The sequence below is a fragment of the Ictidomys tridecemlineatus genome, chromosome Y (assembly GCF_052094955.1).
Source record: "Ictidomys tridecemlineatus isolate mIctTri1 chromosome Y, mIctTri1.hap1, whole genome shotgun sequence".
In the NCBI taxonomy this organism is placed as follows: Eukaryota; Metazoa; Chordata; class Mammalia; order Rodentia; family Sciuridae; genus Ictidomys; species Ictidomys tridecemlineatus.
In genome coordinates this window covers 2080539-2103867 of record NC_135494.1, presented here as the reverse complement: position 1 = coordinate 2103867, position 23329 = coordinate 2080539, and the positions used below count along the sequence as shown (strand labels likewise).

The 23329-nt window shown below is 43.5% G+C and overlaps 1 protein-coding gene across 1 annotated transcript in view; it reads left to right on the top strand.

Moving 5' to 3' along the window:
- The window catches only part of LOC144371972 (uncharacterized), a 30656-nt gene extending 16891 nt beyond the window's left edge, over positions 1–13765 (top strand). The window contains exon 5 of the mRNA XM_078035332.1: positions 544–13765. Coding sequence (XP_077891458.1) covers positions 544–2293 — 1750 coding nt within the window. The 3' untranslated portion in view covers positions 2294–13765. The remainder of the gene's footprint in view (positions 1–543) is intronic.
- Positions 13766–23329: the final 9564 nt, after the last annotated feature.

Genomic DNA, 23329 nt, shown 5'->3' with positions numbered 1-23329 from the left:
GGAATTCGTGAGGGAATCTGAGAACTGTCATATAATTTTTAAAGCAAACCAACTGAAAAAGTATGCATAATATGAAATGTATTAATTCTTATAATATTTTTACCAGAAATATATACTTAGCTGTAACAGATATTCAGTCTTTTCAAAGTATTTGACATGCAAAAAGTACTATAAAATTGCATATGTGAATATCACTATTTGGATAATAGCCACAGAGAAGCTGTGTTGCAAAGGATTGTTTTCTTTCAATCTCTTTATTTTCAGGCAAGTTGAACAACTCAGAAAACCTAGCCTTTACCTGATGTTGGTAGTAATGTAAGGATCTATAAATACATACAAAATTGTGAATGAATTAAGCATTGATTATGTGTTGGTCACTTCTTCAAAGAAGTCATGGTAAACTTCAAAAGCACAGAATAGTGTGGGGGAAACCTTCAAATCAATTCCAATTCTTTATTGAACAAAGAAAAGTTTTAATAGAGTAAATCTATGTGACTTCATTATGTGTGCAAAAGACTTCATATGACCTTCATTCCTTCATAGGCAGATCACATCTCACTCTGGACACAAATACTACAAGCATGAGGAATGTGAAGAGAAGCCATGTGAATTGAAACAATATAGGAAATCTCTGGTTTCTCTCAAAAGCGTTCACACACAAATGTTAATACAAAGGGTAGATGGACCTTATGAAAGTACAGTATGTGGGAAAGTCATCAGTTTTTCCAATGACATTGAAAGACATGAAGAAACTAATACTGGGGAGCAATCCAATGAATGGCAACAATGTGGTGAAGCCTCTTCTTATCCCACTGGTGTTCAAAGACACATGATAACACACAGTGGAGGTAAACTTTTTCAATGGGACACATGTGGGAAAGCCTTTCATTTCTCCTCTTTATTTAGAAGACATGAAAGAACTCATTCTGGAGAGAAACTCTATGAATGTCAACAAGGTGTTCAGACCTGTATTTCACAGACAAGTCTTCAAAGGCACAGGATCACACACACAGGGGATGCACATTTCAAATGTAAGATATGTGGGAAAAACTTTGATTATCCCAGTTTACTTCAAATACATCAGAGAATGCATACTGAGGAGAAGCCCTATGCATGTAAGCAGTGTGGAAAAACCTTTTCTAGATCCAGTCACCTTCACAGACATGGAAGAACACATACTAGAGAGAAGCCCTATGAATGTAAGCAGTGTGGGGAAGCCTTCACTAAGTCCACTAAGCTTCACACACATGAAAAAACTCATACTGGAGCAAAACCCTATGATTGTAAGCAGTGTGGCAAAGCCTTTTCTAGATCCAGTCACCTTCACGCACATGAAACGACTCATACTGGAGAGAAGCCCTATGAATGTAAGCAGTGTGGGAAAGCCTTCACTCGGTCCTCTAGCCGTCACACACATGAGAAAATTCATACTGGAGCAAAACCCTATGATTGTAAGCAGTGTGGGAAAGCCTTTTCTAGATACAGTCACCTTCAATCACATGAAAAAACTCATACTGGAGAGAAGCCCTATGATTGTAAGCAGTGTGGCAAAGCCTTTGCTACATCTGGTTCCCTTCAGATTCATGGAAGAATGCACACTGGAGAGAAGCCCTATGCATGTAAGCAGTGTGGCAAAGCCTTTTCTACATCCCGTTCCCTTCAGATTCATGGAAGAATGCACACTGGAGAGAAGCCCTATGAATGTAAGCAGTGTGGCAAAGCCTTCACTACTGCCTCTTTCCTTCAGATACATGAACGAACTCATACTGGAGAGAAGCCCTATGATTGTAAGCAGTGTGGCAAAGCCTTTGCTACATCTGGTTCCCTTCAGATTCATGGAAGAATGCACACTGGAGAGAAGCCCTATGCATGTAAGCAGTGTGGCAAAGCCTTTTCTACATCCCGTTCCCTTCAGATTCATGGAAGAATGCACACTGGAGAGAAGCCCTATCAGTGTAAGCAGTGTGGGAAAGCCTTCACTCAGTCCTCTCACCTTCACAAACATGAAATAATACATACTAGAGAGAAGCTCTATGAATGTAAGCAGTGTGGCAAAGCCTTTGCTACATCCAGTTCCCTTCAGATTCATGGAAGAACACATAATGGAGAGAAGGTCTATGAATGTAAGCAGTGTGGCAAAGCCTTTGCTAGATCTTCTCATCTTCACAGACATGGAAGAATACATACCAGAGAAAAGCCCTATGAATGTCAACAATGTGGAAAAGCTTTTGCCACATCCTGTCTGCTTCATACACGTGAAAGAACAGATACTGCAGAGGAATTGTATGCATGAAAACAATTGGTAAACTTTTCTGTTATTACTGCTTCACTCATATACATGTAGGACGTTATTGGAGAAAAATCCTTTGAATGTAAAACCTGGTAAATCAATATTTCATGTCATCCTCAAAGACAAGAAAGGGCTCACACTGCTGAAAGTGTGTGTGTGTGTGTGTGTGTGTGAGAGAGAGAGAGAGAGAGAGAGAGGGAGAGGGAGAGAGAGAGAGACAGACTGGGGATTATGTCTGGTTGTGGTCTACACTGAGCTACATTCTAGTTACTTTTTATTTTGAGACAGGGACTTGCTGAGTTTCTTAGGGTCTTCCTTAGGTCCTCCAACATTGATCCTTCAGAATCTGGCTCTCAAGTCTCAGTAATTAAAGGCAAACACCACCACATCCAACTGAATAACTCTTTAAATGTAAAAAATATCACAAATCTTTCCATTTCCCCTGTTGTCTTCAAAGCCATTTTAATCACATTGAAAAAAAAACAAAAACAGTTTGTGGGGGATTTTGTACATCCTGTCAGCTTTTCATCCAGCCCTGTTTTCATTTTCATATATGAAAACCCTCACGGAGAGAAGCCCTGTGAGTGTGAGAAACGTGGGAAATCTTCTAGTTTTCTCAGTATTTTACTAAGGACTGGGAAGATTCTTTTGGAATAAAAAGTATAAATCCTATGCAAGTAAGAAATATAAAGGGTTTAGCTGTTCTAGTTTTGTTCAGTTGTATGAAAGGACGCATACTGTAGAAAATACTGAGGATAAGCCATGTGGGGCAGTATTCAGCTTTCAGAGTTGTCCTCAAATATGTAGCGAATTCATATCTGGGAAGATCCTTTTACTCTCTTTAAAAATTGTAGTAAGACTTTCAACTTTCCAGGTCCCTTTGAACAGCATTTAAGAAATCACACTAGATCTCCGGTCGCACAGTTCACTTGTGGTTGTGACCCAGTAACCGGTCCTCGGTGATGGAAATCCTTCCTCTAGGTTTCGGTGCACCCCAATTTTGATGGAAATTTCCTAACAAGATAGCTTTTGGCCGTTGTACCTCGTTATTCACCTGTGCAGTGATGAAGTACAAGGGGGTGATGCACTCTATTCACTGCCATCTTCTCCCCAGAAATTGAAATCAAAACCACCCTAAGATACCATCTCACTCCAGTAAGATTAGCAGCCATACATGTGAAAATATTTATTTTTTTTAAAAAACAACTTGCTTAGCAGGAGAAAACATTTCACATTACATATTTAATCATTTCCTAGTATACAGACTATAAAAGGAATTCTAAAGACTCCATAATAAAATGATTGAGGAATTAAAAAATGAATTCTGAATTTTGAACCCCTCAGATATTTCTGCTACTCTTTAAGGTGTTTCCTGAGAATAATTTTCAAAAATGCTAATTGTTAATTTTTGCTGGCTGACATCTCGTAAGGCCACACTCAAGGGCAGAGCAAGAGAAGGGGACACACAAAAGTCATATCCAAAACAGGACAAGGGGTAATATCACAAAGGGACAGGTGAGCATAGCTCGACCCACAGGGATGTAGGAAGGCTCTCCTATGCAGGAGGACACAGCCACAGGACTCCAAAGATTGGCGCTATCATCTGGGTTAGTTAGGCAACCAGATCATAGAGTGAACAATGATGAGGCCACACCAATCAGAAGGGGAGACAGAGTCACATGCTAATTTGGCCTCCCACACACTGGGTCTCACTGAGTCTGGCTACAGGAGAACTGAACTAACTGGGCTGGGCAAAATAACCACATAGAGACAGAAATACCTTTTTCTATGGGGGTGCTGTGAGAGCTCCTCTGACCTTATGATGAGAGAGAGAGAGAGAGAATGTGTTGAACCATTTTATTAAGGAGAAGTCATTCAAATGAGGCAAAGGGTCAGGTTTTAGGGGGCTGAGTCTAGCTTCCTGACATCTGTTGAGAGCCACAGCCAAAGGGGCCCCAGCAAACTTCCAGCTGCCAGCAAACTTCCAGCTGCCGGCTGATGATTGGCTCACAGAGGCCCCAGCAACATCTAGCTGATTGGCTCCTCTGCGGTGATGTTCATTGGGCTGCTTCCCTGCCCTTCAGACTGCCAGCTGATGATTGGCTCACAGTGGCCTTAGCAACATCTAGCTGATTGGCTCCTCTGCGGTGATGTTCATTGGGCTGTTTCCCTGCCCTTCAGACTGCCAGCTGATGATTGGCTCACAGTGGCCCCAGCAACATCTAGCTGATTGGCTCCTCCACGGAGCTGCTCATTGGGGGACTTCTTTGGCTCTGCCCACGCAACCCAGCCAATTGGCCTCAAGAGCAGGAGGATTGTGGGAGGTTGAGAGGCTGGTGTGGGGGTGAGAGGCTTGTGGGAGCTGGTGGTGGCTGTTGGGCTCTGAGGGTTTTTTCCCTGAGGAGCTGTTTTGTTTGGCGTTTGTAGTTCTAAAAATAAAGTTAGTTTCTTTTGACAAGTGGCTCCTGAATTGTGCCTAGCCAGACTTCGGCAACGTCTGTGTCAGCAGGTTGACTGACATCCAGGAATAACACTCCCAAGGGGAGAGCAAGAGAAGGGGACACACAAAAGGCATCTCCATGGAACATTCTATTCCAAAGAGGGCAAAGGTAATACTACAAAGGAACACAGGAGCATAGCTTCACCCATGATGATATAGGAAGGCACACCCATGCACGAGGACACCGTCACACAACACTAAAGATTGGTCATTCTTTAGGTTACATAGGCAACCAGATCACAGGGTGACCAATGATGATGTCACACACATCAGAGGGGAGACAGAAACAGCTACATGGTAGTTTGGCCTCCCACAGACTAGGTCTCACTGAGTCCGGCTGTGTTATTTTATCTCCCCTGTTTTCCCGAGGTTATCCACATGCTCTGGGCAAACACCCAGCACTTCTTAATCCTGGGGAATCTGGGGTCCCATCTCTGCTCCCTGCTCAAGTGACACAGTCTGAGGCTAACATGAATGCTGAGAGCAGAGCAATCGTTTGATCCCACAGGAGCCAGGCAGGGGGCGCCCTTCTCACTCCTCCTGCAGGATTTCTTAATGCAGGAGGAAGGATGGAGTCTGACTCTCATTTCTGCTTCCACTGCAAGTGAGGTTACAGAACAACTCCAAAGCTCTAGAGGACACATTTTAGTATCATGTCCAACTACAGCATCAACTAGTTATGAAAATTAAAGGTTTCCCTGGCTCATGAGAATGAGAGGATCTGGGAAAGGGCTGTCAGGGTTGAGGGATGGGGCCATGTGCCCTTTTCATAACCTTCCTGGGATCCCAGGAAGAGGCTCCCAGTTTTCCCACCTCATCAGAGCTGGAAGGACTCATTGGAGCTCCTTAAGCCCCAGCTTCACCTGCTGCTGTGGAAGAGGGTGCACCTGACCTTGTGTGAGGAGCTTCTTCCACTGACAGGGCTTTGACTTGCAGGCCAGGAGACTGTGAGGAAGGTTGGGTGTTCACAGGGCCTTCCTCAGAACCATGGGCCAGTTTCCTCATCCTCGCGACTCATTGCTCTACAGCTGTCATCATTCAACAGTGACCACATGTGACCCTCTATGTGGAAAAGGGTCCCAAGCATCACCTGACAACAAGTGGAAGAGGCCACAAGTCATTTAGCTTGGAAACCAGGAGGCCTGAGACTGAAGCCATCCAAGTCTCTCTGACCAAGCCCAAGGTAGGAGACAACCCTGGGCAGAGCATGGTTATTTGCACAGTTCTGGTGTCCTCAGCCAGAGCAGCACAGCAACGTGTGTGTGACCACCTCCTCCTCTGACCCCTGCCCCTTCAAACAGAAGGAAACCAAGCCTCTGGAGAGACACACCCATCACAAGGGCCACTGATGGAGCCAGGAGCCTGTCCAGCTGTCTGACTCCTCGAGTCCCTATGTAGTCTGAGCTTCCTCCAGGCCAAGACAGGTCCCATGCACCCGTCCCTGCTGGCCCCAGCAACGTCTAGCTGATTGGCTCCTCTGCAGTGATGTTCACTGGGCTGTTTCCCTGCCCTTCAGACTGCCAGCTGATGATCGGCTCACAGCGGCCCCAGCAACATCTAGCTGATTGGCTCCTCTGCGGTGATGTTCATTGGGCTGTTTCCCTGCCCTTCAGACTGCCAGCTGATGATTGGCTCACAGCGGCCCCAGCAACATCTAGCTGATTGGCTCCTTTACGGAGCTGCTCATTGGGGGACTTCTTTGGCTCTGCCCACGCAACCCAGCCAATCGGCCTCAAGAGCAGGAGGATTGTGGGAGGTTGAGAGGCTGGTGTGGGGGTGAGAGGCTTGTGGAAGCCGGTAGTGGCAGTTGGGCTCTGAGGGTTTTTTCCCTGAGGAGCTGTTTTGTTTGGCGTTTGTAGTTCTAAAAATAAAGTTAGTTTCTTTTGACAAGTGGCTCCTGAAATGTGCCTAGCCAGACTTCGGCATGGAAGACTTTACAAGGACATGGAGGTTTACAAGGTCAATTATCTAAGATAATACAAGGAGCTAATGAACCTTACGCTGAATTTGTAGATAGGCTTATTCAAACAGCTACCAGAGTTTTTGGGAATACAGAACAAGCAATGCCATTAATAAAACAACTGGCTTATGACCAAGCGAATCGTTGGTGCAGAGATATCATTAGACCATGGAAACAGGAAGATTTAAACACATATATTAAATTATGTAGAGACATTAATGAACAAGAGCAAGTCATGGCAGCTGCAGTAAAACAGGCTTTAGATGCCAGAGACATTAATGAACAAGAGCAAGTCATGGCAGCTGCAGTAAAACAGGCTTTAGATGCCAGAGACATTAATGAACAAGGGCAAATTGTGGCAGCTGCAGTAAAACAGGCTTTAGATGCCAGAGACATTAATGAACAAGGGCAAATTGTGGCAGCTGCAGTCAAACAGGCTTTAGATGCCAGGCCAAGAACATGCTACAATTGTCAACAAACAGGACATTTTAAAAGGAATTGCCCCATAGGAGGAGGGTTTAACAAAACTAGGTATCAAACAAGTAGAATACCGGGTATTTGCCCACGATGCAGTAGAGGGAGACATTGGGCTAATGAATGCCATTCTCAAACCACCATAGAGGGTACTCCATTATCAAAAAACGAACAAGGACAAGGTGTTTATCCACAATATTGTGGACAAAGGCATCGGGCTCCATTGCCAAAAAATGGACAGGGGGGCCCCAATGCTCTGAGGCCCCAAACCACAAATATACGGAGCACTGGAGGAACCCAGCAACCCCATCAGGGCAGTGCCCAGGACATCAGATCCCTCATCAGACAAACCGGAGGGAGCGCAGGGTTGGACATCTGTGCCTCCGCCAAATCAGTACTAACTCCAGAGATGGAAGTTCAAATCATTCCCACAGGGGTAAAAGGACTTCTTCCCAAAGGAACAGTAGGCCTATTATTGGGACGCAGCTCTTCTACTCTAAAAGGACTTTGATAAGTCCTGGGATAATTGATCCTGATTATGAAGGTGAAATAAAAACTATAGCCAGTTCTCCAAAGGGTATATCAATAATTTCACCAGGAGATAGAATAGCACAGTTACTAATAATACCAAGCCTACATGATAAATTTTTCAGTCATGCTGTAGAAAGAGGTTCCAAGGGATTAGGCTCCACAGGTGTAGATTGGGCTATGCTTTCTTTAAATTTAGATTCTCGCCTCATGCTAAAACTAAATATTCAAGGACATGAATTTAATGGGCTACTGGATACAGGTGCAGACCTTAGCATTATCTCTTGTCAAGAATGGCCAAAACATTGGCCATTACAACAAGCCACTCAAACGCTTCGAGGCCTAGGAGTGGTGACTAATACCAATAGAAGTGCAATGGTATTAGATTGGAAGGATCCTGAAGGATGTGAAGGAACTATACAGCCATATGTATTGGATCATCTTCCCGTAAATTTATGGGGACGAGATGTCCTAGATCAATTAGGTTTGACATTAACAAATAATATCAATCAAAATGCACCCACTATTATGGCTAAACAAGGTTTTAGGAAAGGAAAAAGATTAGAAAAACAAGAAGGTATAGCAGCACCAAGACAAATAGATCAAGGAACAGACAGACATGGGTTGGATTTTCACAAAGGGCCACTGAGACAATAAAAATTACATGGAAATCAGAAAGACCAGTATGGGTTCCTCAGTGGCCCTTGACTAAAGAAAAGATACAAGTAGCCCATGATCTGGTCAAACAACAATTAGCGGAAGGACATATACAACCTTCTGTATCTCCCCATAATACTCCCATTTTTTGTCATCAAAAAGAAATCTGGTAAATGGAGATTATTGCAAGATTTAAGAGCCATTAATAATGAAATGGTCATTATGGGACCTGCTCAATTGGGGATTCCTCAATTGTCTGCTTTGCCAAAAACTTGGTATGTTTTAGTTATAGATATTAAAGATTGTTTTTTTTCAATTCCAATTCATCCTGAAGATAGTCCACGTTTTGCATTTACTATCCCTGCACTAAATCATGAAGGTCCTGATCAGAGATATGAATGGAAAGTACTCCCTCAAGGGATGGCTAACAGCCCAACTATGTGTCAAATTTATGTTAACAAAGTAATACAGCCACTTAGAAATCAAAATCCTGAACTACAAATATTTCATTATATGGATGATGTATTATTAGCACACAAAGCTAAAAACACGTTGCTAGAATGTTATGCCACACTTACAAACTTATTAAAAAATTATAATCTAGATATAGCAATAGATAAAGTACAATTAAATTTTCCAATTAATTATTTAGGAGTTCTATTATCCTCAACCATGGTCCGTCCACCAAAAATTCAAATATGAGTAGATCAACTCAAATCACTTAATGACTTTCAAAAGTTATTAGGAGACATAAATTGGATAAGGCCTTATCGAGGCATACCAACAGGAGAGTTGGGACCTTTATTTGATATCCTAAAAGGTCCATCAGATCCAAATTCACCCCGAATGTTAATGCCTGAAGCAAGAAAGGCATTAAAAATCATTGAAACATATATGGAAAATATGCATTTGGATAGAATTGATATGTTTGCCTTTATTATTTATTGTACTACCAACAAAATTTATTCCTACAGGAGTATTTTTGGCAAAAAGGTCCATTATTATGGATACATTTATCTTATTCTCCTAACACTATTCTTACTAGGTATCCTGAGGCTGTAGGACAATTAATACTCAAAGGAATAAAAGCAGCAAAGGGAGTGTTTGGAATTTCTCCCAATAAAATTATTACTCCATATACTATGAATCAAATTGATGAATTAGCTAATGAGTTAAATACTTGGGCAATAATCATGTGCAAATCTAATGTTTCATTTGATAACCACTTACCATCTAATCCTTTATTGTCTTTTTGGTCATTGCATCCTGTAATTTTTCCAAAAATGACAAGAAAAACACCTATCATGAATGCTCCAAATATATTCACTGATGGGTCAAATAATGGTACAGCAGCAATAGTTACACCTGATCAAACTTTTACATTTTTAGTACCCAAACAATCAGCTCAAAAGGTAGAGCTTAATATCGTATTACAAACTTTTGTGATGTTTAAAGATTCGGTATTTAATTTATTTTCTGATAGTCAGTATATAGTTAAATGCTATAATATCCCTTGAAGATGCTGGTAGGATTTCCCCTTCTTCTACTGTTTTCTCTTTGTTTTCCACTATACAAAGTCTAATCTGGGACAGAAAAGATCCATTCTTTATAGGACATATCAGGGCACATACAGGATTGCCTGGAGCCCTTAGTATGGGCAATGATTTAGCAGATAAAACTACACATGACATACATATTTTCTCTACACTAGAAGAAGCTATAAATTTTCATAAAAGATTCCATGTCAATGCTAATACTTTACAAAAGCATTTTAAAATAACTAAGGAACAAGCTAGACAAATAATAAAACAATGTCAAAATTGTGTGACCTTTTTACCACAAGTTAATCTTGGAGTCAATCCTAGAGGATTGATACCTAATCATATTTGGCAGATGGACCTATCACACTTGCCAGAATTTGGAAAATTAAAATATTTGCATGTTACAGTTGATACTTCTTCTGGATTTTTGATGGGCTCCCTTCATGCCGGAGAAAAAACTAAAGATGTTATAGCTCATTGCTTACAAAATTTTGCCACTGTGGGCATTCCAAAACAGTTAAAAACAGATAATGCCCCTGGTTATACGTCTACTTCTTTTAAACAATTTTGCTCATCATTTGGCATTACTCATATAACAGGAATCCCATACAATCCACAGGGACAAGGCATAGTTGAAAGAGCTCATCAAACTATTAAAATGTACTTATTAAAGCAAAAAGACGGAATTGGGAAGGGGTATATATTCCCCAAAGATAAACTTAAAATAACCCTTTTTACTCTAAACTTTTTAAATTTGGATTCATCAGGACTTAGTGCTGCAGAAAGGCATATGTGTCCAAAAAATGTACATAAGCCCAAGGTACTTTTGAAAGATATTCTAACAGGACAATGGAAAGGTCCTGACCCAGTAATTGTCTGGAGTCGGGGGTCTGTTTTTGTGTTTTCTCAGGAAGAACAACAGCCGATTTGGATTCCAGAGAGATTAACCAAGGTTCTGACCTAGTAATTGTCTGGAGTCGGGGGCCTGTTTATGTGTTTCCACAGGAAGAACAGTAGCCGATTTGGATTCCGGAGAGATTAACTAAAATCCTGACCCAGTGATTGTCTGGAGTCGGGGGTCTGTTTGTGTGTTTCCACAGGGAGAACAGCAGCCAATTTGGATTCCAGAGAGATTAACTAAAGCGATTTCTATAGACCAAAAAGAAGATGATTTAGCTCAAATCCATAATAGCTGATATCCAAAACTCCAATTTGGCTATCCTTACATCTGCGACAGAACCAGGATGCCTTTTTCAATATCTATTTTATTATTGCCCTTTCCCATATCATGAAGTTCTATTTTGTTTTTTTTGAGCTCATACTGACCTAGGTTAATATTTTGCTGATCAGTTCTATTTTTTTTTTTTGACTATAGAGTTTTTAAACATTGCAATAGAGATTTTACCTTTAAAAAGTTATAAGGCCTTTACTATTATGTTATGTGTTGTATGTATTATATTATGTGTGCACACTTGTGTTTTGTGTTATACGTTTGAACGTAAATATGTCCATATATCATATATGATGAGCACTCATGAAAAAAAGGATGCAAATATTTTTTTATTCACGTGATTTATTTATTTATTTATTTATTTTTAAAATTTTTTTTTTAAAGAAAGAGTGAGAAAGGAGAGAGAGAGAATTTTTTTTAATATTTATTTTTTAGTTCTCGGCGGACACAACATCTTTGTTGGTATGTGGTGCTGAGGATCGAACCCAGGCCGCACGCATGCCAGGCGAGTGTGCTACCAATTGAGCCACATCCCCAGGCCTATTCACGTGATTTAAATGGTTTAATTTAAATTGGGTAAATAACTGTTAAGAATTGTTTTAATATGTAAACAAAAAAGGAGGTTAACAGATCTGTTTGTTTACTTTCACCTTTCCTTTTCATTATATTTAATAATTCTCTTCAAGATAATGTAAATTGTTAAGAAAATTGTTTTCTTTTAGTGCCTTCTGGAATGTTACATAATTTTTTCTTTAGCCATTATTGCCAGAATTCCTATCTTCATCCTAGTGCCAGTGAAGACAAAGATAAAACTAATCTACAGCTTCTGCAATAGCCATCACTGAACTGCTTGCAGAACTTGCCTAGACTATGTGTCACTTGTATGCATTGTGAACTCACTTGTATGCATTGTGAACTATCTGTTAGTGCATCAACTTGTGGTAGTGTTGGGGTATTTTTGCTGATGGTGTCATTGGTGGTACAATTTTTCCAACAAGAGGCGTCAATTGGCTTGGTGTATCTTCCTCCTTTCTGCTTGTCATGATCATTCAGCTAAAATTTGGGGGCCAACAGAGGTGAGGCAAAAAACCTCACCCCCCCGCTGGTACAAAGACCTCTCCACAGGTGTGGCTGTATACTGGACCGGTAGTCAATGATGGGTAAGATCCAATTACAATGGTACCAACCTAAGACAGGAGGCTGACGCCCTGAGGTCAGCTCATCCGAAGACGGGTAAGGACTATATGTAGTATTGGACAACCTAAGGCAGGCAGGGTCCCTAAGCCACATACTTGTTGTTTAAACAGAGAGGGGGAGATGTTGAGAGCCACAGCCAAAGGGGCCCCAGCAAACTTCCAGCTGCCAGCAAACTTCCAGCTGCAGGCTGATGATTGGCTCACAGCGGCCCCAGCAACATCTAGCTGATTGGCTCCTCTGCGGTGATGTTCATTGGGCTGTTTCCCTGCCCTTCAGACTGCCAGCTGATGATTGGCTCACAGTGGCCCCAGCAACATCTAGCTGATTGGTTCCTCCACGGAGCTGCTCATTGGGGGACTTCTTTGGCTCCGCCCACGCAACCCAGCCAATCGGCCTCAAGAGCAGGAGGATTGTGGGAGGTTGAGAGGCTGGTGTGGGGGTGAGAGGCTTGTGGAAGCCGGTGATGGCAGTTGGGCTCTGAGGGTTTTTTCCCTGAGGAGCTGTTTTGTTTGGCGTTTGTAGTTCTAAAAATAAAGTTAGTTTCTTTTGACAAGTGGCTCCTGAATTGTGCCTAGCCAGACTTCGGCACGTCCCTCTAATTTTCACTTTAAAACTAGAAAAAGGGGGATGACAGGATTCGTCGGGGTGCTTTTCTGCCCAGGTATCTAGTATGAATGAGCTGGCACTGGGGTGGGCAGCAGAGTCTCAGTCCTCTCCTCCCACTCCAAATCCCCCTCCAGGGAAACCCCTGTGTCTCAGCTGTTGTGCTGCCCTTGCTGCCAGAGGACAGCCCCACCTCAACCCCAAGCCCTCTGTGGCTGTCCTGGCATGGGAAAGCTGGTCATAGCAGGGCTACCTGACATCTGTCTGGGTCTCACCTTCCTACTCGATTCTTTGAAGAAGCCAGAGTCCAAAGCTGTATGCACCCAAGCAGCCAGGAAGAAGATCTGGGGCAGAGTTGGGTCCACTTCTCACCATATTTCTTGTTCTGGGTCCCAAGGGCGAATGAATCATGAGGATGAGGGACTTAGGCCTGGGATTGTCACTGTCCTGGAAATGAGTTTTTGAGAGGTCTGTGCAGGAGCCCAGATCACATCTGCAACCCACGTGGCCTGGGACTTGATCCCCAGTTCAAGACCTGTGTGTGTCCCTCCCCTTGGCAGGAGCAGCCTGTTAGAGTCTGTAAACAAGTCAGGATAGTGCCTGGCATTTTGCCAGGGGGAGTGGTTTGTGAGGTGGCACCAGGGAGCCATTAAGTGTGGAGATTTCTTATTGGTTGACTGCTGTATCTAGTTTATGTTAATTAAGATAAGCTGTGTGGAATGTATAAATACCTCTGTTAAATACCTCTGTTGTCCTACAATAAAAGGCTCCCACTCCTGCTGTATCAATCTACACAAGTTGCTCATCACCCCCCACCCCCCACCTCCCCTACCCCCATTATTTTGCTGCAGCCGGACTACGGCAGCATCCTCCAGAACTCAGCCTTCACATGGGAGGAAAATGGCATGTCTGTCATTGCTTCCCCACTCATTGTCCTCATGACACCCGACTCTTCTGTTAAACATGAGGTCCTCTTTCAGGTGCCAAATCAGCTTGCATTTTCAGCTGACCCTGGAATGGTTCATATAGGTAAGAATGTGAAAGGAGCAGACAGGTTGCCTTTACGTCCCAGGGAGGCTACAAGGTTGGATCACCTAACATTGTGTGGACTCTACAGGCTTTTGTGTCTCCTGGACTGTGTTTTGGGTTTTTTCAACAGCAAACCCAAACAAACCCAGAATAACCAAATTCTAAACTCTAATTGACTTCAAACTAAGAACTTTCCATCTCATTAATGAAATATTTTGCTTTGTGCCAGGTGTGGTGGTGATGCCTTAATCCTAGCCTCTAGGGAGGCTGAGGCAGGAGGATCAAGAGTGTACAGGCAGCCCCAGCAAACTCAATATGCTAAGCTACTCAGAGAGACCCTGGCTCTAAATAAAATACAAAATGAGGCTGAGGATGTGACTCACTGAGTGCACCTGAGTTCAATCCCTGGCACCCCCATCTCCCCCTGCAAAAAAAGCCAACTGTTTCTTCTGATTGGCAGAATCCCAGTCTCTGGGACAGTAGTCATTGTGCTGCTCTTTTGCTAGCAAATCCATTTTTTCCCCTGTAATCTCACAGCTGCGCTCTCATTATTGAATTGGCATTGGGAAAGAAGACGGAGCATTCAGGAACTCCTTAACCTCATGTGTCCATGTCTCACAGCTGTTATTTCTCAATAAATTGTGGTTTTGAAACATTTTGCCTGATGTTGGGGAGGTAGTATAGTAGAGCTCACTCATGGTGTCTGTTTTCATGGTGTAGGACTCACATCCTATTATTTTCTTTATTTAAATTTTTAAAAATGTGTTATTTTTAAAGAGAGAGAGAAAGAGAATTTCAACATTTATTTTTTTTTAGTTTTCAGCAGACACAACACCTTTGTTTGTATGTGGTGCTGAGGATCGAAACCCAGTCCACACACATGCCAGGAGAGTGCGCTACCACTTGAGCCACATCCCAAGCCCTTATCTTATTTTCAGACTCTTTATCCATTTGTACCCCAGCAGTAACCCCTGCACATAGCACAGAATTGGAACTTGTTTTCATTCTGACTGCTGAACTCTACCTTAGGATAGGATTGTCCAGTCAATTGCCATATAATGTCACTGTTGATGTAGTTTGATTTATGTCTGCCCTTTTACACTCTTTCATTTTCTTATGTCTTTTTTTCCCTGTGTTCCTCTTCAGGGTGTTATTTATTTTAACTGGCCATTGAGCCCAGTGGTGCTGTAACACTGAACTACATTCCCTGCCTCTTTGAAGTTGTATTTTGAGAGGGTGCAGCTACGTTTCAGAGGCTGGCCTAGAATTTTTGACCTCCCCTGGCATGGTTTGCACCACCATCCCAGGATACTGCTCTAGTTTTGTTTTGTTGTTGTAGTTGTTGTTTTCTAAGAAAGAATGCATTCAATCATTTTTTTCAGTTTTTTAATGTATTGGCCTGGAGATATGGTTAAGTGTGAGAAATTTGCTCCCTTGGCCAAACCCAAAGATGGCCTTGTTAGAGACCTGGCACTGTAAAACCACAACACAAGGAAAAGACCACAGCCTCCGATTTGTATGAAATTAAAGCAAACTTATATTTATGTTCCCAGGAGCTGGCCATGTCTGTCTCTCCCCAACCCCAGGCTAAAGATACCCCAGCTCTCTAGGAACACAATTTTATAGCACAAAAGTTGTAAAATGGGATGTCTTGAGAACTTACAGATCACAGGATTGGACAAGCCTAATACAAAGGCAGATACAAATTTAATAATCAACATGGCTTAACATTTCAAGGTAGAGAATAAATTCAGATCTCAACCTCAGAATATATGATGTGCCACTGAGGTTTCACAGAGATTTGGTATTTGGTCAGTGGGAGGCAGTCTTTATTAAGAACCACAAAGGTTCTAGAGAGGATTGTTATCTGGTCACGGAAAGCCAGGCATAGGTGAGTAGAAGCCCTGGGTAGGGATTCCAAACAAGTTTAGAAATTGCAGCATAGTAAAACAGAAATTAACTTTTCCTGAGTTGATGATGAGATGGCTCCTAATCTTAAAATGGAATTAGGCTGGGGTCATCAGAGTTTTATTCTCAAATTTATCACATTTATGCTCCCACCCACGTTATTTGTACCACAATAAAAAGGGGGCTGGGAGTGTTCCTCAGGATTACTATGCTCCTGCCATGGATTCAATGCCCAGCCCAGAGGGTGAAAAAAAAGCACCTGGGGTTGTGTCCTCAGTCTTCAAAAGGTATGTGGCCACTATTCCACATTTGTGAAAATATGACTGTGCATTTGTTATCCCCCCCCACCCCGACATTGTCCATGTGTGATATTCCTAGGTAGTGTAAGGGTCTGGCGGAACGTCGGAGAAAGAGACCACACAAGAGACTGGCTCCATGCAATTGGCAAAAGGGGATTTATTGGGGATCCATTCCAGCGCGCTGAGACTCTGTGCCCACTCAAGAAGGGAGAGCAGCCCAGAGCCCAGAGCAAAGGTCAAGCAGAGCTTAAGTACACTTTTTGGGGAGGGCAGGGGGCTTTGCATACATCAGAACAAATCATCATGAGGCACGGGAAAATTGAACAACAACTCTGAGACGTGATTGGCACATTCATTGGCAGAAACAGGTCGGGCGGAGGTGATTGGTCATTCCTAAGTGGGGTACACATTCAAACTGATTGGTTCGGGCCCTGTGACAAACTGCACAGGGCCCTAGGCTAAATGGCCAGTAGGGCGTTGTCTTAACTATCTCAGGAATCTGGGTGTAACAGAGGAACTCAATAATACCTAATTTTAATTCAAGCCTTCCAGCTTAGAAACTTTACCCTTTCAGTAGAATGACTTTGGGCCAGTGTGCAGGATGTGAAAGACTTCACCAAGTCCAACTTAAGAGAAAAGAATAGAATTGTATTTACTTTCCAGGAAGGGGTAGATACTGAAGCCAGAAATAGACAGGCAGTCCTTACAGATACGTAAATGGAATCAGGCCAGATCAAGGAGGCCAATTTTGAGTGAGTCTGGCAAGTTGGAGACTGTCCCTGAGGGATTAAAATGTAAATTTCTTCAGTCTTTCCTCCACTCTGATGAAGAACCTGCCCTTGTTCCAACCTGTGGCCAAGGTAGCCTCTCCAGGAATTTCCCCCTCCCTACAGGGAGCTATAAGGTTGTTCCTGTGTCCTTGTCTACTCCACCCTGCCCTTGCCCCTTCAGCCCACCTGTTTCTCACCTTTGAGCCAACCCACAGAGCACTCCTGGGCCCAATCAAGTATGCAGGAAGGAGAAAGATAAGCAGAAAAGTAATGGAGAACCAAGAAACCCCAGGACTCATTAAAAGACAAAACACCTGGCTTCTGGGGATACCAGGGTACCAGCTGTGGCCTCCTTCTCCCTTGTGGGAAAAGTCTATGTTACTTCTTTTTAATAAACCTCCCCAGTACCCAGTGGTATCAATGCCACAGGCCATATGTGCCCCAAGTGGGGTTTCATATGCAGGCTTTATGGGCCCAGCTGAGCAGGGTTATTGTTTCTTTCTGGTTTAACTATCAGTTGAAACCCAGGAAGTGAGAGCCCTGGGTCAGCAGCTAGGGATTTGGTGCTTACCAGGCAGGAGCAGGTGGGCTTGTGGCTTTTCTTCAAAATGTTGGTGCCTCTGAACCACTGACATGGAACGAACGCAAGGAAGGGGGGCCCTTCCTGAGAGGTCAGTTCAGGTCAGCCTGTGCAGTGGGGTGAAGTGTGTTGAGGGGGCATGTGACCATGAGCTCACAGACATTTAAAGAGACCCATAGATTCCTGAAACCACAGATGACACCAAACTTACATACAGTGTGCCCTCTACACACATGCCTTTGACTGACTGCCCTTTCTATAAAACCTGAGAGTCCTAGACAGCCCTGAAGAGACAGCTAAGGACATGGTGCCCTGGTCTTCCTGGTGTAGCTTCACTGATCAAAGTTCCTTTTCTGCTTTTCATCATGACCTTTTCTGTTTGGATTTGGGGTAAAAAGATGACCTGATGGGTGGGGTCACCAGAGTCAGGTCGCTTCCTACAACTCCCTAATAGTGGAAATTAGACAATGGACATTAAGCACAAAGCAGCCATTTTATTTCCAGTGCACATTGCTGCCTTGGAGGATCCACTCCCCTTTCCGTTTTCTCCTGTTCTCCTAGGGACAGAACACTGGGCCAAATCACCAACACCAATTGCTTACTTTCTTAGCTCAGGCTATCTCCTGAAATGATCAGGGGGCAGAAGGTTTTGAGAATTACAGAAATAATTGTCAAACTGTTTTTATTTTTAGATATTGAAGCCAGATTTAAAGTTAGGAAGTCAGTGTAGTTAGGTAAATCGAGTCTAACATCCAGTGAAATCTAAAATGGAGGCCATGCTGGGAATGACTCAGGGAAAACACAGGACAACTCATGGAATGTGAATGAAGTCCCGAAAAGGCCCTAGGCCAAAGTCCACCTGGAAGAAGTGTTAACCAACAGCCCCAACAGATTTGGAGATAGCCCATCCCAGAGAAGTGATAATCCCATCCCAAAAGGTGATAATTATGTCCACCTGTGTCCCACCCCTCGGGCCCTCCAACCTACATTCCATCATCAAAACTATAAAAAGAGGAACACATTTGCCTGATAACTGGATTCCACCTCCTGGGTTCCCTTCTTCCTCCGGGAGAAGTCTTTTCTGCTGTCCTTTAATAAACTCCTATCTCTACTCTGACCTTGCCTCGACGTGCTTCTTTGGTGTTATTCTTCAACATCGGGGAAGCAAGGGCTCGTCACCGGTCGACAGCGGTAACAATATCACACATGTGTGATATATGTGCCATTTTTAAATATTGTTTCAAAAATTTTGAGACTGTCTTGCTAAGTTGTCTGAGGTCACACCAGGTGATACTATATATGTATATAGGTATCTTTTTCTTTGAGGTTCTATGGAATAATCCCTGTGGGGCTCCACCTCTGAGCTACATCCCCAACCCTCTTTCTTTCTTTCTTTCTTTATTTATTTTTAGCTAGGATCTCCCTGGCAGGTCCTAAATAAGGGTTAATGAAGTAGCTCCCAGTACAACAGGGAGTAGCTAGTCAAACCACCCTAGGCTGTTCCTGCCCAAATCTCAGCTCCCAGCCCCACCAGTACCCCAGTTTCCCACCCTTTGGCCTTCCCAACTACAGCCCCCATCGTGTGCACAATAAAGAGAAATAAAGGACAGGAATGTGGAGGACAAAAGACAACTTTAGGTATAAAAGGGAGAAGATCTCCCTTTTCCAGGGATTCCTACCTTCAGATCCCCTTCTTCCTGGGGGTGGGGGTGAATCTTTTCTGCTCTTCCTTAATTGAGCCTTCCACTTTCCACTCTCCACGTGCTTCTCTGTGTTATACTTCAGCATTTGGGGAAGCAAGGACCCGTCACAGTAAACACGGTTAACAGTGTAGATCCTGACCTGAACCTTGGGCTCCTCCTGCCTCAACCTCCTTAAGTAACTTTTTTTAAATTGCTCTTTTTTTCTGTGGTGGAGTTCACACCCAGGGCATCACCCATGCTGGGAAAGCAGTCTCCCAGAGCCATAGCTCAATCCCATCCTCACCAAGTTCCAAGCAAAGGCTTCTAACTGGGATTTTTTTCCAGCCCAGCAAAGGCACCCCACCTGAAAAGGACTGGGACCAAGGATCTGTCACTCTAGGGAGTTTTAGGAAGTGATTGGATAACATTAGCTGTCAGTCATAAGGCAGAGGAGTTCCTGGAGGAGGCCCATTACGGATGCTGGGGTCGAGCTGTCCAATCAGGTTCGTGAACAGAGCGGAAGGGCGGGCTTTTGCAATCTCGCGGGCTTTTTCTTTCTCACCAACTCAGCTCCTCCCTTTCCGCCCCCATGTGCTCTACTCAAAAGGCCAAGGTGACTCTGAGCATCCTATGTCCCCGAGATCTCTGGTGCCTGGAAGTTCCTGGAGAGAACACCAGGTCCCCAAGGAAGACAAAAATGGTGGGTATGTGACCAGGGCTGAAGGTACGCGGTGGTCAGCACCTGCCTTGGGGCCCCGCAAACGGGTGAGCTGCAGAGCGTGGGGAATCGCTTCTGGAGGTTGCCCTGGGTCTCTGTGTCCTAGTCCTGGCGGTTGGGCTGGATGGTAGAACCTTGAAGTCACCTCCTGGCGGCTGACCCTAAGCCTCCGTCCACTTGTCCCGCGGGGTGAGCTGGGTGCTGGGTGCCAGAGGTTGGTGCAGAGGGTCCAGCCTCATCCTCCATGGCGGATGGCCCTGCGCTTCTGCTCTCTGGGCCTGAGGGCTGGGCTGGTCCCTAAGGTCAGCTGTGGAGCATGAGGTCCAGTTCCACTGGCAGGTGCCCTTGGGCCCTGTCCCTTGGCTTCCATTGTGGAACAGTGGCTCAGGTCCCTGGCTTCCCCTCCCCTCCCTGCTGGTGGCCCGCCCCCACTCATCCAAACGTGTAGGAAGCAGGATCCCAAATCTTTTCCCTGTTCAGAGTCTCTGAAGGCTGCTGTAGGTCCTTCATTTGCAGTTGCCTGCTGCGTTCTAAAATGCCATCTTCCTCTCCACTTCCCATCACTCTCAAATGTCTGGTCTTCCTCCTAAGTTTCAAATGAACACAGTCTATTAATTTTCACTTTTCCTCTAATAATATATTGAAAGAATGTTTTGTTTTTGTAATGGGGATCAAAACTAGAGAAGCTTTATCAGTGAAATCCTCAGGCGTACCAACCCCCAATTAAAAAAAAAATAAATGAGATCCTATCTCAGTTGTTTTGGACACTGCCCTCCAACTTGTGACCCTCTTGCCTCAGCCTCCTGAGTCCATGGAATTACAGGCCTGTGTCACTGTCCCTGGCAAGAATAACACTTTTGTTTTGTTTCTGAATATCATACTTGAGGGGAAAGAATAGTCACTTGACACATCCTGTGTTCTGGTAAAATAGCTCCTCTAAATGAAATAAGGCAGTGGGTTATTGGTACTAGGGATATAGAATCTTGGTGTACATCCCCAGCCCTTTTTTGTTTCATTGTTTGTTTGTTTTTGGCAGAAGTTATTTATTCATTTTACTTGGTTTTTACTACTTATCCATGACAGTAAAATGCATTTTGACACATCATACATGAATAGTGTAACTTCTCTTTTTTTTCTGGTTGTACCTAATTCATACTGGTCATGTGGTCATATATACAAATAGGATAATAATGTCTGATTTATTTTCTTGCCCTTCACATGCAGCTCTCTTAAATTTTATTTTCAGACAGGATCTGGCTTTGTTGTCCAGCCTCACCTGGAATATCTGATCCTCCTGCCTCAGCTTCTCAAGCTGTTGGAATTAAAGGCATTGGTCATCATACTTGAGGAAAATAGTTTATCTTGACCCAAATATTAATGACCATCCTCAGGAACATGGATTTAACTTATCCTGAATGATGTATGTGTCCTACTCTGGAAGAGATTACATTTTTTTTTTTAGATAACAGGGATTGAACCCAGGGGTACTGAAACACTGAGCCATATCCACAGCCTTTTTTATATTTTATTTTGAGACATGATCTCACTACAGTCCTTAGGGCCTCACAAAGTTGCTAAGACTGACTTTGAATTTTGCAGTTCTCTTGGCCCAGTCTCTCAAGCTGCTGGGATTACAGTTGTGCCCCACTGTGCATGGCTGACAAGGTTTGTAAAAATGTTATGTATGAGTATATTAACTAATTGCATTGGTAGGATCATCAGATGGGTGTCTACAGTAAAAAAAGGGGGGGGGAATTTCTTCAGTTATTACATTGTTAGCTTTGGAAGATGGTGATTATATGTCAGGTAAGTTTGAGAAGTTTGTTTTGAGAATTTTGGACTAATACAGAAATTAAGGTAATTGGCTTTAAAGGGCTTAAGATTACCCAAGAGAATTTTTGCCATCCATCCAGAACCCCATCTTACTACCCTCATGGTGTTCTAGTTCCCCAAAGTCAGGTGGTCTGAAGGTTCATTGATATAGAGCAAGTTCCTAGAGAACTTCATTTCACACCTGCAAATTTCCTGTGCTTCTCTTTTTATCTTTCTTAGGTATAGACAGCATATCAGATTTCTCAGGCACTTTTTCTTTGGATACCTTGCAGAGTCCTATGTCCCCAGCCACTATCCTTTCCTGGGTTGCCACCATGTGCCCACAGCTGTCCTGTGCCCTGCATGGTATAAGGAAATTTAGGCCCTGGGTCAGCTCCTCTTACACAACAGCCTAAGTTGTGAGGTACAGCCTCTTGGGGGCTCACCTGAGGTCTTGGGGCTAAGGAATCTCCTGGAACAAGCCTCATCTAGACAGCTAACTTCATGGGACCTTGTTTTCCCCAAGCCCTGTCCTCACTCCTTGGAGACAGGTGTTCAGTCAGCCTGTGGATGCTGGTGCTAAGGGGCCAGGTCACCATTGATTCCTGACCCTTGCATTCTCTCACAGTGTGAAAGAGCAAAAGCTCACAGAGGATAAGATCTACACACCCCAGTGCAGTGCTGTGCAAACCTGAAAAGCCTCATAAGCTGGTGTCATGGTTCAGGTCTCCTGGGAGAGTGATCAAGGAGTGTTTCAGTGGGTATGACAAGGTGTGAGGATATCGCAACTGGCAGGGGGAACTTCCCTGCCTCTTGAGCCGGATATGTTTGCTCCCTCAGCACCAGCCATCTGTGGTTATCACTGTGAAATGATCGGCTCACTTATCTGAGGCCCAAGTTTATTTATTCAGAACCAAATATGATGAAATATTAGGAAAGAGGGAAGAAACAAGTGGATTTAAGAAGCCTAATTACATTTCTTTTTTTTAAGAGAGAGAGAGAATTTTTTAATATTTATTTTTTAGTTTTCGGCGGACACAACATCTTTGTATGTGTATGCTGAGGATCGAACCCGGGCCGAATGCATGCCAGGAGAGCGCGCTACCACTTGAGCCACATCCCCAGCCCACAAATTACATTTCGATTTGGTAAACATCCTAGTTTATGGCAAAGTGCAGAGCTGAACTTCTTGCTTCTCCAGAGGCTGAGGCAGGAGGATTTAAAGTTTGAGGACAGCTTTAACAACTTAGCCAGACCCTTTGCAACTTGGTGAGACTTCAAATACTGGGGATGTGGTTCAGTGGTCAACTGCCTCTGGGTTCAATCCAAGGTATCAAAAACAAAAAAAAATGTCCCTTATCCTTGGGCCACCCCTTTGGGAGCTGGACTGTTAGCTTATGAAATTTGGGAGTTACATGAATACTCTGTGTACTCTCACCGTGATCACAACAAGATTTTGACTGATCTGAAATATGGTGTCCTATTTCCATTATTAGAAATAGTTTTTTTTTTTTAAAGTTCACCAAGAAGCATAGCACAACTGTCCCTGG